The sequence below is a fragment of the Mercenaria mercenaria genome, chromosome 3 (assembly GCF_021730395.1).
Source record: "Mercenaria mercenaria strain notata chromosome 3, MADL_Memer_1, whole genome shotgun sequence".
NCBI classification, from domain to species: Eukaryota; Metazoa; Mollusca; class Bivalvia; order Venerida; family Veneridae; genus Mercenaria; species Mercenaria mercenaria.
Genome location: NC_069363.1, coordinates 98,898,121 through 98,914,321, shown reverse-complemented (window position 1 = coordinate 98,914,321; position 16,201 = coordinate 98,898,121). Strand labels below are relative to the sequence as shown.

The window sequence follows — 16,201 nt, the reverse complement described above, 5'->3', positions numbered from 1 at the left end:
TTTCATGAAAATTTCCTGTAATTTCTAATAACAGTGTATCAATCCTATTTGTCTGTATTTAGATATTAAGCTTAAGCCTGCTGTTGGCAAGTGATTCTGACATTGCGACCAGTCTTCACTGTTGCCTATTCAGTCAGTAAATTTTCAGTGAACACCCCTTTGATTAATAAATGGTACTGCCCAAATTGAATGATAGACTAGTCCATTTTAGAAATTTAGCTGGGTAAAGGTTAATAAAAGAATGGTCTAAAAACAATGTTAGGACATGTAGCTGAACTAAATACCAAGCTACATCATGCTTTATCAGATAGCAAATTGACAATTGAAAGACATCCACCTCTCTACTGTAACTTATAGGATCTATTAAATAGAATACAGAGAAAATTTAAAGCACAGAACACACAACCACAAGCATCCACTGTATGTTTATCAACTAAAAATGGAAAAATAGAAATAAAGATATCAAAATAAGTACAGACCACTGACGAATAAATTGCTGTAAATTAGGCGCTACTTCTGCAGGGCACACGAGACCAAGGCGACCAATCGTAATTGCTAGATTCCATACGTATTTTGTAGACAGCGGCAACGACGTTCAATAGGGCAGATATAAAAAGGGAGAAACGACAAAGAATAAACATAACGAAATAAGCTGTCATTCTGTCACAAAAATCAATGACATTCAATATGTGTATATATGGAAATTGCCTACAAAATAAAACAATGCATTATACACATAGGTAGAGTAAGGACATTCACACATTATTTCGAGTCCTGGCACTTTATGTAACCATGTTGAATCACAACATATAACTAAATATATTACTGACTGAAACGTTCTATACACCAGTTATATCAATGTTATATAACAATTCTCCTATTGTGGGTTACAACATGACCAAACAGCAAAAAACAAAAATGTTGAAGACAACATTAGCATCATGCTTAAGGACGAACATAAATTATACAAGTGATATTTTCATTTCTTTTAACAGGTACAATAAAAAGCTCTCCTGTTTCATTTTTTTTTTAAATTCTGAATTCTGAAATTGCAAACAATCATGCTGATCCAATATTGTGCACAAAACACTGTCAATACTTTTCTACTTTCTCTTGGCTCTACCTCTTCAAAATGCTTTTTCACTGAAATGCATCATTAACAAAATTGTACATGTTTTACGTAACTCTTGGTCTGAATGAAAATGTTGGTATTATGAGAAGAGATGATGTGCATGTCTTACCTGTATTTTCGAGAAGAGTTTTGGGTGTATTAGGTCTGTTGATAATTTCTATGAGATTTCCTACCACAACGGGTATATACTCCTTCATGTCTGCACCTGCAATAGATAAACTTGTTATTACTGGCAGGAATAAAACATTCCACAATTCCAGAGGTGAACACAAAACAAGTCTAAATGCTTCTTTATCTATAATATGCACTTAAAGACTTCTTTCACATTCACCACTCAATATATACACTCGAAACACTTTATAACGCTATTCGATATACCGCGGTATTCGGTATAACGCTGAACGCTCTTGGCTCCAGAATTTTCCAAGACCAAAACATTTTTTTTTTAAAAATCGGCGCTCGCGGGCTCAATTTATTTTGATCATAACTAGCGTTTAAACTACCTGTGTACCTTAACACCTTTTCCATGACAACTGTGACAAAAATCAATAATCGTTTGCTAGCTTACTTGTTTGAGTAACGCCTTTGTTAAACTTTGAATACATGTAGGCATGTGACAATTAGGCAATCAGGACCGTGTCAAAATTAGATTGTCTGCATAACAAGCATGTAACATTGGTCAGTCAACTATCAAACCGTTTAAGTTTGCACCAATTAAACCCCAACCTTTGCTATAAAAAGAAGTGGGAGGAGCCAAATTTCAAATGGTGGCTGTTTTTTGCAACAATTTTCATCAGAGAGAGGTTTTTCAGGAATTTATCAGAAATAAGCTGTATTTATTTTTTTTAAAAATATGCAGTTGTGGGGACATGTTTTCTGTTCACAAAAATGCATTTCTTCCACAAATAACCCATTGAATAAATTAGATACAGCAGTTACAAAATTGAAATATCAAGGTATTTTATTGAAAATTTGAATCTGAAACGACCTTTGACCCAAGTCATGTGATGTAAACAACCACAAGTTGTATATAACCCACTTGTGTGTATGGATATTTTGTTCCTAGCAGAGTTTCATGTACAAGATAATATATAGTTCACATTATAAAAAAATTGTTTACTTTTGATTATGGTTAGTTTTGAATGCATGCACATCTGCATGCTTTTTATTATGCTTCTTTGATTTAGATATTATGATAATTGAGTTAATAAATCCACTAACCTGAGTCCTAGTTCCATCATAGTTATAATTCCAAATGATATGTTATCCATTTGATTTGTAATAATTCTTAGGTGAATATTTTTTTTTATGATACATATAAGTCACTGTTTTGAAATGATTGTAACTTTTTAGTATACATACATTATTACATAATACAGAATTTTAGTTTCTTTTGTCATTTTATTTTTAAAATATAGACGACTTTTGGGTATCTAGTTCCATTTCTGGCCCATGTATGGCTAACCTGGAAGGTTTGGGTACAAGCCCCGCACTTGATTAATTACACATGCTGGCAAAACCTCCCTTAATGTCCACACATCAGTCTCTGTTCTTGTCCTGTTTAATGCCCTTTGCTTTTTCTGAACAGACTGAGGGAAGTACCAAGCCCCTGCATTGGCATTTCCACATTTTCAACAACAAGCAAGTTTTCACTATTATTATAATCATTAAAATCATTTTCCTCATCATCCTGTGCCCGCTCTTATTTGACTAATGAATTCTCAAAATCCCAGTCATTAAATTAAAAAAAAAATGAACCAATGTATCAAACCGTTCCCTTGAAACTTTCAAAGTAATTTCTTGTTTTTCAGCCATTTTGTCTAAAATCTCACACAAAAATTTTGCCGGGAAATTTCACAATGTCAACATAACTGGAACGGATGATTCCATTATTTCTGTGTACAGTTTCTGTTTGCTTATATATCGCATATTTTGTACTAAAATAATGCTATATGCTCAGAACTGTATAATTAAATTATAGTAATGCTATGTACTCTAATGGGGCAGAATAGTTTACTCTTTAATTTTTAAAATAATAAAGTCAACATAACAGATAATCCTGCAACCCCTCAAAAATTGTTTTTTAGTGTCTATGGAACTTGACCCAAATTAGTTTATGATCCACTGACCATTACAGTTATCTGTTTCATCAAGATCGGGGATTTATTTTATGACCCAGCATGAAGCATTCTCGTGAATTATCTATATATCCACATGTAGATTGCATTTTGTGAAGACTGCACATGTATTTAGTCTAATAAATGTAATTTGCATTCGTGAAAATTCCCATTAAGTAAATTGATATTCATTAAGAACACAATTAAAATCTGTAAAAATGATTTCTAAAAGATGCCTCTTTACCAATTATGCCAGGTAAATAAAGAATTTGGAAAATTTACAATAAACAGAATATTTAAGGGCTGGTAAAGGCTGACAGGCCTTGGTAAACTAAGAAATAACATTAATAAAATTTATATTTAAAGTACATAATATATTATTTCAACATCAAACTCATTTTTTCACTGTTTATAACAAGTTCAAAAAGGGTACTAATAAACTATGATAATGTGGCAGTTGAGTCCAATAAGTCCAGGGGTGTTCAAAGATAATCCGTCATAGATCTATTGAAAAGCAAATATTGGATTTACCTGTATTGGAAAATAAACAGTGTCTTTTGTATTGAGGTCAACTGCCACATTATCAAAGTTTATTAGTATATATAAGGTTTAGTATGGTAATAAAGTGTTTATATTCACCATTGATTACCATGTGTGATGATGTAAGAAAGTACTTATTAACTGATACCATTTAACACATTGCACTACTGATGTCCATATACCATACCAATGGTCATTTTTTTATTTGACTTGCATAAATACAGATAGATCAGAAGCATTATAATATATATATAATGACGAATATACAAGTAGCATATCAGTTTATGAATATGATTTATTATTATTTATTATAATCAAGTCCTCTAAATTTATTCAAGATTTTACTTTACTTAAAAAGTAATATTGCAATGTTTTATACAGATGTTACAATAATGTGTTATGATTTAAGTTTATGAATAACAACATTGTTCTTTGCATTTTTTATCAATTGTTGATTAATATGACTAATGTAAAGTTTACATTTTAACTAAAAATGTAAATACACATAATTATTTATAAAATACATGAAATACTAGTACTTGGTGTTCTCTATGCTGGTGACCATTAGTTGTTACTGGAAGCAAACATTATCAGTTACCTGTTGGAATCTTATCGTCTGCTACAGATAAACCACACCTACAAATTGTGTGTGTAGCAGCTACCGGCGATTCCCCTTTAAGTGGACGACATGAAAATTTGAGTGAATAAAAAATAAAACTAGAGCTATCACTAAAGGTGATGAATGTACCCCCCGCATGCACTGACACAGTACATTGCAATTTGACACACACAAGACTGCAGAATATTTATCTAAAAGAATGTAACATGCCCCATGCACAACTAGGGTTGGTACTGATCACTTGTGTGAAGTTTCATAAAATTGTGTGCAAGGGTTTGGTAGATTAGGCACGCACAAGATTGCATATGAAGACTGTATGTACATAGTATGTTAACAAGAAACAAAGTCCAATAACTCTGCAATTTTTGTCGCTGAAAGAACCTAACATGCCCCCTGCACAACTACTGTTGTTACTGATCACTTGTGTGAAGTTTCATTAAATTGTGTCAAGGGAATGAGGAGAGATGGTGCGCACAAGATTGTGTCTATGTCTATAGTATAGTAACAAAAAAACAAAGTCCCATAACTCCGCAAATTTTTCTTCTGAAAGAACCTAACATGCCCCATGCACAACTACTGTTGTTACTGATCACTTGTGTGAAGTTTCATTAAATTGTGTGCAAGGGGATGAGGAGAGATGGTGCGCACAAGATTGTGTCTATGTATATATTATAGTAACAAAAAAAACAAAGTCCCATAACTCTGCAAATTTTTTTTCTAAAAGAACCTAACATGCCCCATGCACAACTACTGTTGGTACTGATCACTTGTGTGAAGTTTCATTAAATTGTGTCCAGGGAATGAGGAGAGATGGTGCGCACAAGATTGTGTCTATGTATATAGTATAGTAACAAAAAAACAAAGCCCCATAACTCTGCAAATTTTTTTTCTAAAAGAACCTAACATGCCCCATGCACAACTACTGTTGGTACTGATCACTTGTGTGAAGTTTCATTAAATTCTGTCAAGGGGATAAGGAGAGATGGTGCGCACAAGATTGCGTCTACGGACAGATGACCAGACGGACAGACAGACAACCTGAAACCAGTATACCCCCCTTACAACTTTGTTGTCGGGGGGTACAAAAACATGCCCATTTTGTAATAAAACTAACGAAGATTCGATGCACTGAAAGCCATATTGAGATTGTTTATTTTATCCATTTTCTATTTTAACAATTTTTAAAACTGTCCGCGTTTTTTCTCTTCTGATATTTTTATTATTCCACGTGTTTAAAAACCTCTTCAGCTGCGCTATTGCATTGATTGTAATTTTCACGACCGCGCGCTTCTCACACAGTTTACATGTTTATTTCCGGGATACACAATTTCAACTTTCTTTTAGAATCACGATGGAATGGAAAGCTGACACAGCGTTATAATCTTTTTTCTCATATTCTCCAGTAGCATATAGAGTGGTGGAACCTGTGCTCGCGGTATTCCTATGCTCGCGGTATTTCGATAAATATGCTCTCTGCAGAAGCACTAATAAATATATTTCATCATGCTATGTTCAACACCGACCAGTGGGAAATGCCTTTACAACAAACGTAGCGATAGCCGCGCGTGCCGCTCACGTGACGGATACAGCAGCCGATACATTTTACGCAATCTGTATCCGTCGCACAAATCTCACACATATATGTCAAAATCACTAAACTAAAGTTAGTTTTTTAGAAATCATGCATTACATTCAGATATAAGATAGATTTAAGAGCAAGGTGTGATGAATGTGACGCCTGGCTACACTACGAGTGCCTTTCGAACCATGAAAAGATCGATGTTGATCTTAGTATTTTGACAAAGTCCAAATGGTTCTTTCTGAGATGTAGGGAGGAGTAAATTTCCTACACACAAAAGAAGTGTAGAAAACATTAGCGAGTTAATCACTGTCGTTGTTTTAATCTTTAATACTTGAACATTCTCTTTTTAAACAAAATTATTATAAGTTTTCAAGCTTTGTTCTAATAGTGACTCCATTTCGGAAAGGGAAATATACACATAGAGGCACATACTAAATTTTATCCCCATTTATTTTGTTTTTCACATAATAAATGAGTAATGTTCTAAATAATATATTCGCATATGCTTGTTTGTTCATTTTTAGCCTGCTGATTTTTTTTTTCGTCCTTAGTTTAATCGATATTACATACCGCCAGCATAGGTTCCCTTCAGGACGAATTTTCACCTTTTCACGTATGCCGTGTCGATAGCTCACTAGACGACTAAGTCACGTGATGACGCACATCAACAATATGTTTCGATAAAAGGAGGATAACTTTATGTTTTTGCATAGGCAAATCGAAATAATATTTTTTTCTTGCTTCTTAAAAAGATTATATATGTAAACAAGAGGACCATGATGGTCCTGAATCGCTCACCTATCCCCACATGACCCAGTGTTGAACTGAGTATGATGTCATTATTTCTATTATTTGACATAGTGACCTAGTTTTTGAGCACATGTGACCTAGATATCATCAAGATAAAAAATTCTGACCAATTTTCATGAAGATCCATTGAAAAATATGGCCTCTAGAGAGGTCACAAGGTTTTTCTATTATTTGACCTAATGGCCTAGTTTTTGAAGGCACGTGACCCACTTTTAAACTTGACCTAGATATCATCAAGGTGAACATTCTCACCAATTTTCATGAAGATCTCGTGAAAAATATAGCCTCTAGAGAGGTCACAAGGTTTTTCTATTTTTCGACCTACTGACCTAGTTTTTGACCGCACATGACCCAGTTACAAACCTGACCTAGATATCATCAAGCTGAACATTCTGACCAATTTTCATGAAGATCCGTTGAGAAATATGGCCTCTAGAGAGGTCACAAGGTTTTTTCTATTTTTAGACCTACTGACCTAGTTTTTAACCCACGTGACCCAGTTTCGAACTTGACTTAGATATCATCAAGATGAACATTCTGACTAATAATCATGAAGATCTCATGAAAAATATGGCCTCTAGAGAGGTCACAAGGTTTTTCTATTTTTAGATCTACTGACCTAGTTTTTAACCCCACGTGACCCAGTTTCGAACTTGACCTAGATATCTTCAAAGTAAACACTCTGACCAATTTTCATGAAGATCCATTGAAAAATATCGCCTCTAGAGAGGTCACAAGGTTTTCCTATTTTTAGACCTACTGACCTAGTTTTTAACCCCACGTGACCCAGTTTCGAACTTGACCTAGATATCATCAAGGTGAACATTCTCACCAATTTTCATGAAGATCCATTGAGAAATATGGCCTCTAGAGAGGTCACAAGGTTTTTCTATTTTTAGATCTACTGACCTAGTTTTTGACCCCACATGACCCAGTTTCGAACTTGACCTAGATATCATTAAGGTGAACATTCTGACCAATTTTCATGAAGATCCATTGAGAAATATGGCCTCTAGAGAGGTCACAAGGTTTTTCTATTTTTAGATCTACTGACCTAGTTTTTAATCCCACGTGACCCAGTTTCGAACTTGACCTAGATATCATCAAGGTGAACATTCTGACCAATAATCATGAAGATCCATTGAGAAATATGGCCTCTAGGGAGGTCACAAGGTTTTTCTATTTTTAGACCTACTGACCTAGTTTTTGACCCTACGTGACCCAGTTTCGAACTTGACCTAGATATCATCAAGGTAAACATTCTGACCAATATTCATGAAGATCTCATGAAAAATATGGCCTCTAGAGAGGTCACAAGGTTTTTCTATTTTTAGACCTACTGACCTAGTTTTTGACCCTACGTGACCCAGTTTCGAACTTGACCTAGAAATCATCAAGGTAAACATTCTGACCAATATTCATGAAGATCTCATGAAAAATATGGCCTCTAGAGAGGTCACAAGGTTTTTCTATTTTTAGACCTACTGACCTAGTTTTTGATGGCACGTGACCCAGTTTCGAACTTGACCTAGATATCATCAAGGTGAACATTCTGACCAATTTTCATGAAGATCTTATGAAATATATGGCCTCTAGAGAGGTCACAAGGTTTTTCTATTTTTAGACCTACTGACCTAGTTTTTGATGGCACGTGACCCAGTTTCGAACTTGACCTAGATATCATCAAGATGAACATTCTGACCAACTTTCATAAAGATCCCATGAAAAATGTGACCTCTAGAGTGGTCACAAGCAAAAGTTTACGGACGGACGACGGACGACGGACACCGCGCGATCACAAAAGCTCACCTTGTCACTTTGTGACAGGTGAGCTAAAAATACCGCGAGCATAGGTTCCACCACTCTATGGTAAATAAATGTCAAGTTTATATGCATAGAATTTCTCATACAACATGAAGCAGCATTCAAAATACGTCTAATGCATTACGGGTGGGTGGGGTATTGCATATACAGCCAACCCATGTTATAAATTTAACCCCGCTAGATCCGCAGGCCTCGAACCTTGGACCCCAACGACAGTGTTATAAAGGGGTCCCAGTGTACATGTCTCCTCTCAACCGAAACTGTGAAATCAGATATTTTTGTGGCATAAAAAATTTGTGGTATAGATAGTTCACCAAGATATTACTTTATGGAGTTCAAACTCAAGATTATTGGGAATTTTGTTTGCTTGAATCTAATTTTCAATGATAGAAAAACAAACTACAATTATCTTTGAAAATCAATCAGTCAAAAATATCCATGATTTCACAGTATTCTAAGCATTATACAACATATATGTATTCTGAAGTGTCAAACTGCCTGACAGAAGTAAAAAGTCCATGATTTCAACTTCTATCTAATGAGTCCAGCGTATCTAAGGAACCCTCCTAAGAGTTTAAAGGGTAAAAAAAAGTTCTTTCTACAGTACTCACAAATTTAATTCATTCACTGCCAACATAGAGATCTATTTGACATATAAAAATCTGTTACTCTTTTAACAGGATTAAAATGCTAATCTTCATACTTTCTCAAGCCATCCCAAAATTATCTTCATCAGCTATAATCTTATAAACAAATCTTCATTATATCTATTTCTATTACCCTTTACTTCCTTCAGACTTCACAAGTTATTTTTCCACAGAAAAGAACCACAGACTTTCCAATTTAAAACACACATCCCAGTCACTTCACTTCATTTGTCATAATTCATAAGACTATCTTACCCATTTTTATAGAGATCTCTCCTATTGCCCAGGTGGCATTATTGCACACAGATATGTATTCTGGATTTAAGTTATGTCCTAGTATTGGCATAAAGTCACCTGAAAAAATTCAATCAAATACACTTTCATTCAAATAATACTTGCAGTACCTGAAAGGTTTATAGCAACACAAATAACCCAGAGAAGCAATTCAAATCTACTTAACACGTTTTATGAAATTCATATATACAGAGGTATAATTTAAAATGTCAAAAAAAAACAAGAGCTGTCTCTATAGGATGACACATGCCCCGATGGCACTTTGAATGAATAGTTATGGCCGATGTTAGAGTTTAGGACCTTTGACCTACGGACCTGGGTCTTGCTCGCGACACGTCGTCTTACTGTGGTACACATTCATGCCCAATAATTTTAAAATCCATGCATGAATGACAAAGATATGGACCGGACACGCCAATCAATGCGACACGCCAATCAATGCACTATCATGAAATATGACCTTTAACGTCTAAGTGTGACCTTGATCTTTGAGCTACGGACCTGGGTCTTGCGCTCGACACGTCATCTTACTGTGGTACACATTCATGCCAAGTTATTTGAAAATCCATCCATGGATGACAAAGATATGGACCGGACACGAATGCACTATCATGAAAAATGACCTTTAACGTCTAAGTGTGACCTTGATCTTTGAGCTACGGACCTGGGTCTTGCGCGCGACACGTCGTCTTACTGTGGTACACATTCATGCCAAGTTATTTGAAAATCCATCCATGAATGACAAAGATATGGACCGGACACGCCAATCAATGCACTATCATGAAATATGACCTTTAACGTCTAAGTGTGACCTTGACCTTTGAGCTACGGACCTGGGTCTTGCGCGCGACACGTCGTCTTACTGTGGTACACATTCATGCCAAGTTATTTGAAAAACCATCCATGGATGACAAAGATATGGACCGGACACGAAAATTGCGGACAGACCGACAGACGGTTCAAAAACTATATGCCTCCCTTCGGGGGCATAAAAAAGGAATATGGCCACCATTCCAGCTATATGTAATCTGTATCTAAATTCACAGCTATTTCTGATGGGAGATCTGAAATAAAGTTTATAAACATGGTACATTTTCCTTTTTTACACACGAGAGACAAACTAGGACAACAGATCATGTGTTTACACATACAACACCTGCCTTAGTTTGATAATCATTCTTAATTTATAGAATGCTAACAAGTCAAGAAATGTTAAAGCAACACCACTACCTGATTTCAATATTTAACATGACCACGGTCAGTAAACTAGATATTTACCTATACATTGTTTCACATGCATGAAACAAGCTTTTGTTAGATCACCTAGCAGTGCAAATGAACTCTGTCTCACTTCTGGCATAGGATCCTGCAAGCACAAAACATGCTGCGTAACACAAATGTCACTATTAAACTCCGGTCAACATTCATCATGAAAGGACTGGCTACTTTACTCCTCACACGCTTGTTTAATTACTGACTCAAGTCTGAATTTAAACCACTGACAATTAAAAAGATTCAGAAGACTGTCAACATATCATCTTAAAGTAGACTATTTGTCTTGTTCAGCTTTTAATGAAGATGTACATTGTTTATTCAGTATAAATAGTATGCAATAAATAATCCAGCTATTGTTAGTCTGCCTTGAGCAATCATTTCATCAGACAGTACGAATACACTGCTAACACTCAATATAGTATCATGTGCAGTTTTTATCATCATATGAAATGACTTCTGTAAATAGTCATACATCTAAGGGTATATATAAGTACTATGGTACATCTGCAATTACACTATTTTTCAAAATACTTTGCGCAAAGTAATCATTCATCACAATCTACACATTCAGCTTTGTTTCAATCTGGAGCTAGCAAACCAGGCCTTTTTCCTTAAAAATTTACAGGAATTAAGATCTATAAGGTAATTTGGTCTTGCTCAAATGTGCAGCCTCATTGAAGATAGAAATCATTATTAACTTAAGGAAGCTTGAGAAATTCTGAACAACTGAGCAGAAAAATATTTAGAATTGATTTGTTACGCAATTAAGAGTTACCAGATCCCCAATAGAACAATGCTCAACTCACTTACCTGCATACACTGGTACAGCAGCTTTAGTATATTACTGTCGGACACTAAACTTTCTATATGTTGATTCAAGCCCTCGGCTAGTCCACTAAGTAGATCTAGAGCTACAATCATAAAGTCTTTGTCTGGTGGATCAAACTGTTCAGGGTTCTGCATACTAGCCTGCAAATTCAGCATCAAAATTCATTTTCAAACTGGATTAACGAGGCCAAGTAACTTTTTCATTTCTAAGGTAATAGCAATACCCAATCACCAATTTTCATTCTGAAATAAATCTTTTCTCTTAGTTTTCATTTGGCAATAAAAAAAGCAAACCTTTAATGAAAATGCAGATTTACTGACCTATGCAAGCTATTGTTGATTTACCAAGAGAGAAGTTATTTTAATCCTTACCCTGCTAAATTTCTATAATGAACTTGTCCATCTTTCAATTTGGCCAGTACCATTAACTGGGGTGCATACCAAACATATACTGACTGAATGGCGAACAGTGCAGATCATGATCAGACTGCATGGATGTGCAGGCTGATTATGATCTACACTGGTCGCAAAGACGGAATTAATTGTGTGCAGCACGGTAAGGGTTAATATATTTAATGATATGGTTATATAAATATTTCAACAGCTTTTCAGTGACCTATGTTTCCTCCTACAGTCTCAGAAAGAGAGAGTTCAATTATCATCATCAAGCTGTTCAATGTACAATCCAAACTGACTCAACTCCTGACTGTTATACCTGAAGCTCCTATACTTTAATGCAATTTAAGTACAATATCGTTCTCACTTATCAAAGTAAAAACTGGAATTTTGCAACCGATTTATCTTTGCAATATTTGCTATCAAAATTCATAAAATAAATACCCGCGAGTATCATAAGTGGTATCACTGTTGCAAATAGCTCTGTATCTCAAACACTGGCCATATAGCTTGAATGTTTTACAACACAGACCTATTCTAATTTTAAATATAGCAACTGTTAAGTGTCACAGAAGTATCCGATATTAACAGTTAGAATTCCAGGAAAATACCTACCAAGTTTTGACTAAGTGTTTGTTCCACCAGGGATACACATCGTCTGTAGACTGGTTCACAATATGGCAGGAAGCCAGACTGTAGAGCTGTAGCTACACTAGACAGACACTGAAACATACAACCGTCACTTTGTGCGTAAAAATCAGTTAAATCAATGTCAGCCAGATCACGACAGACCTATTAACAGCCAGGTAGACATTCTCTTCTAAAATCAGACCCACACATAACACCTGCAGAGAGGGGAAAGTTAGCCAAGTCACAAGTTTGACCAATTAACTATGGACACCATACAAAAGACTCACATATAATACTTAACACAATTTACTGAATTTTTATGCTACAATTTGCTACTCCAGCATCACCAACAGTTACAGAGAAAATACACAAAAAATAACAGTCCATGTATTGCAAAGTTTTCAGATGTTTAATTACAAAGTATATTGTCAAGTTAACCAGCAAATGAAAGAATCATGTCCAGATGTTTCTTTAACATGAAAAAAATCCAGATGGACGCACACATACACCAAACAGCCATTTGGCCGACTATATCTTTGCTTTCGCAAGTAGACTCTACGAAAACCATCTCCTTGACGCAAATTACACTTTACTGACAATAAGTTACTTTAAACAATGCTCCTGTACAATAAAGTGTAAACGTACAGAATATTTGTAAAAATAAATATGTATACCTCTAGTAAAGGAAAGAGATCCTTGTCTTCATCTTTGAGAACATTCCATTTGTCTATCAGTGGTGGCATCAGCATACTCACATACTCCTGTAACACAAACAGGTCAAGTTCACTAAACCAACTTTTTTTAATTAAGATTTTGTCACAATTTCCATTATTTTTCAGTAAGCATGTTAGTATTCTTTGTAATAATTGAATCTAAATGTTTTGAAAATTCTACTTGCATGACATGGCAGCCATGCGATAGTTTTTTAGAAAATTCTTTTCTCTTTTTGAGTACCACTTATCACTGTTTTCTGTCATTAAATTCAACATAACTTTTTTGTCATTCACATTCCACAGAATTAATATATGTATTAATATTTATTTTTTTTTAAACAGAGATTACAACTAGCTGCAGCATAATCTTGTTTTAACAATTCAACATAGCTGACAGGACTTTAAAATTTGTGAACCGACAACTTTAAACTAACATCTGTGAGTTGAGTAAATACATACTGGTTTATTGAGGTGGTGTCCGACAGAATCTGCCAACGTTCCTATGGCATCATACAGGATCAACAGGTTTTTGTGCTAAAATAACAAACAATCAATAACAATGAAAATGAATCAGGAAATACATAGTGCAAATACTTCCAAATCTTTTAGAAAATGATGGATATATCAGTATTTAGTCTTATCAAAATCAACAATACTGTTAGAGCATGCTTGTAGTTTTGCTAGTGTGTCAGACAGTACGAATACACAGCAAACACTCACATAAGTTCATGTGCAAACTGAATCATCATCAAGCAAAACACAAGTATCAAAACAACACAATTTATCACAATACACATCTGTACATTTAACTGTTAACCTTTAGCATGCTAGATAAACTGTCGTCTGCTGGGAATGTCGTCTGCTTGAATTATGAAGTTCATTCAATTTGCTCCAAAATTGGAAGAAATATTGTCAGAGTAGCAAACAGCTTGGAACCTGATCAGACGCCGATTTAATCGGCGTCTGATCTGGTTCCAAGCTGTTTGCAAAGGCTGTTAAATTCGCCTGCAGCAGGCTAAGGGTTAAAATTCTGGTCCTGTTAACAATTTCTGTAACTGTAGGATTCCAAACTAGGTGTTTAAAATTGCCTAAAAATTTGACAAAAACATAACATGTACAACCTTCTGTTTTTAAACTGCTTCCTAGTACAAATACTTTGAAATAATTTAATTTCATCAGCAAGAAATTTTGCGGTTTGGCCAAAACGCTATTTTGGAGGGAAATAAATATGTGTATTTGCCCTCTGAATATAAACTGAATGGGATTTTACTGGTTCATGGTTCGTACAGCTTTCAAAACAAAATTCAAGTACTTTTCAAGGATTTTTTCCCCATTTTCATGGACTATGAAATCGCATTTGTCGCATTTATTTCTTTTACTCATAACGAATTCTGTCGATTTTCTACAATAAACACCGCGACAATAACCCGGAAATGACCTTCAATTCAGCACCGATAAAATTTCAAATTGTGATAATTGTGTTCAAAATACTAAAACCAGTCCCGGTACCATACCGTACTATCATTTACTCGTCGGTAAGCCCTGTCGAAGATAGGTCTGTCATTTGTTCGTCTTTTTTTCCGATATTTTGGTCTGATCTGTTATTTTTTCTGATTTTCTATTCGCAGTACATCAATTCAAGGACAATTTATCAAAATTTACTCTCTTTTTTTTCTTCAAAATTCAAGTACTTTTCAAGGAGTTTTTGGCAGTTTCAAATTCAAGTACTTTTCAAGTACTAGGCATCAAATTCAAGTACTTTTCAAGACCTGTGCGAACCATGTGGTTTATTGGGATTTAATTTCTTGGAAATAACCACAAAATCCACAAAAATTAATCTCCTAGAAATATTAATAATCTTATAGTGTTACCTGGTATTTGCTAAATGCGAAGACTAAAGTTTCTAAAATAAATCCTAGATATGGTACAAGTTCTGTGCACGCCTCTTCCTCCAGGGTAGCGAAAGCGGAGCATGCTGCTTCCTGTACACGCTTGTTGCCATCTAAAACCCGTTTCAGTAGCTGCACAATCATAAGCATTCCATTATTTCATTTTTATTTGAAAAACTCAACTTCATTTATCAAAATACAATTTCAGTTAACAATTAATGGAAGTGCTCTACTACTCTTAAAATATACTACAAATATTTTGTAGTGAAAAGAAGCAATATTAGTATTAACCATTAAATTTTATCTTATGTTCTCCAGATACAAAGAATAATCTATTCTTTGAAAATTATCAAGATATCTAATTAAAACTCTATAATACATACCTCAGTCATGAGAGGTTTAAGATACATATCATGTGGCTGTCCAACCACCCAGTGTGCATATCTGCTCAGAGTCCAGCATGTTATTGACCTAACGAGAGCTTTCTTGTCTGACAAACACCCAATCAGGTATGGGATCAGCTCTGGTAGATGGGGTATCATTCCGTTCATACAGCCCTCAGCAATTGCACCAAGAACTAAGATACCAGACTCCTTGATCTCCCAGTTCTGGTGGAAGAGGATTTCTTTGAGTATAGGCAGCAGTATAGGTAAGATGTCCTCTCGAAATACATTGGCTAGGACATCCAAGGCTGCTGCTGAACACTTCCCTGTTGTATACAATGAAAACATATGATTGTACAAAGAGACGGCCATAAAATTTATTTCATACATTGTAGAAGAATGCAATTAAAGTCAACTTTAAACTGCAATGACACGTAAATCGATGAACTTAATATACAGCTCTATCATAATTTATGTACTCCAGTTTTTATAAAATATAATAGATGAACAATCACTGCATTA

General features: G+C 35.0%; 1 protein-coding gene and 1 long non-coding RNA gene across 2 annotated transcripts in view; both read right to left on the bottom strand.

The window, feature by feature from the left end:
• LOC123523892 (transportin-1-like) overlaps nucleotides 1–16,201 on the bottom strand; it is a 40,345-nt gene that overhangs the window by 10,561 nt on the left and 13,583 nt on the right. Inside the window, exons 10-19 of the mRNA XM_045301636.2 lie at nucleotides 15,680–16,005; nucleotides 15,279–15,428; nucleotides 13,867–13,941; nucleotides 13,369–13,455; nucleotides 12,680–12,787; nucleotides 11,651–11,809; nucleotides 10,844–10,931; nucleotides 9,527–9,625; nucleotides 1,242–1,337; nucleotides 480–555 (exon numbers count right to left, since the gene is read on the bottom strand). Of these exons, the coding sequence (XP_045157571.1) occupies nucleotides 480–555; nucleotides 1,242–1,337; nucleotides 9,527–9,625; nucleotides 10,844–10,931; nucleotides 11,651–11,809; nucleotides 12,680–12,787; nucleotides 13,369–13,455; nucleotides 13,867–13,941; nucleotides 15,279–15,428; nucleotides 15,680–16,005 (1,264 nt within the window). The remainder of the gene's footprint in view (nucleotides 1–479; nucleotides 556–1,241; nucleotides 1,338–9,526; nucleotides 9,626–10,843; nucleotides 10,932–11,650; nucleotides 11,810–12,679; nucleotides 12,788–13,368; nucleotides 13,456–13,866; nucleotides 13,942–15,278; nucleotides 15,429–15,679; nucleotides 16,006–16,201) is intronic.
• LOC128555812 (uncharacterized) lies at nucleotides 6,755–8,642 on the bottom strand. The gene is made up of 2 exons (XR_008370367.1): nucleotides 7,420–8,642; nucleotides 6,755–7,275 (listed from the first exon to the last, which is right to left on the bottom strand). It is a non-coding gene; the product is annotated as an uncharacterized LOC128555812 (long non-coding RNA).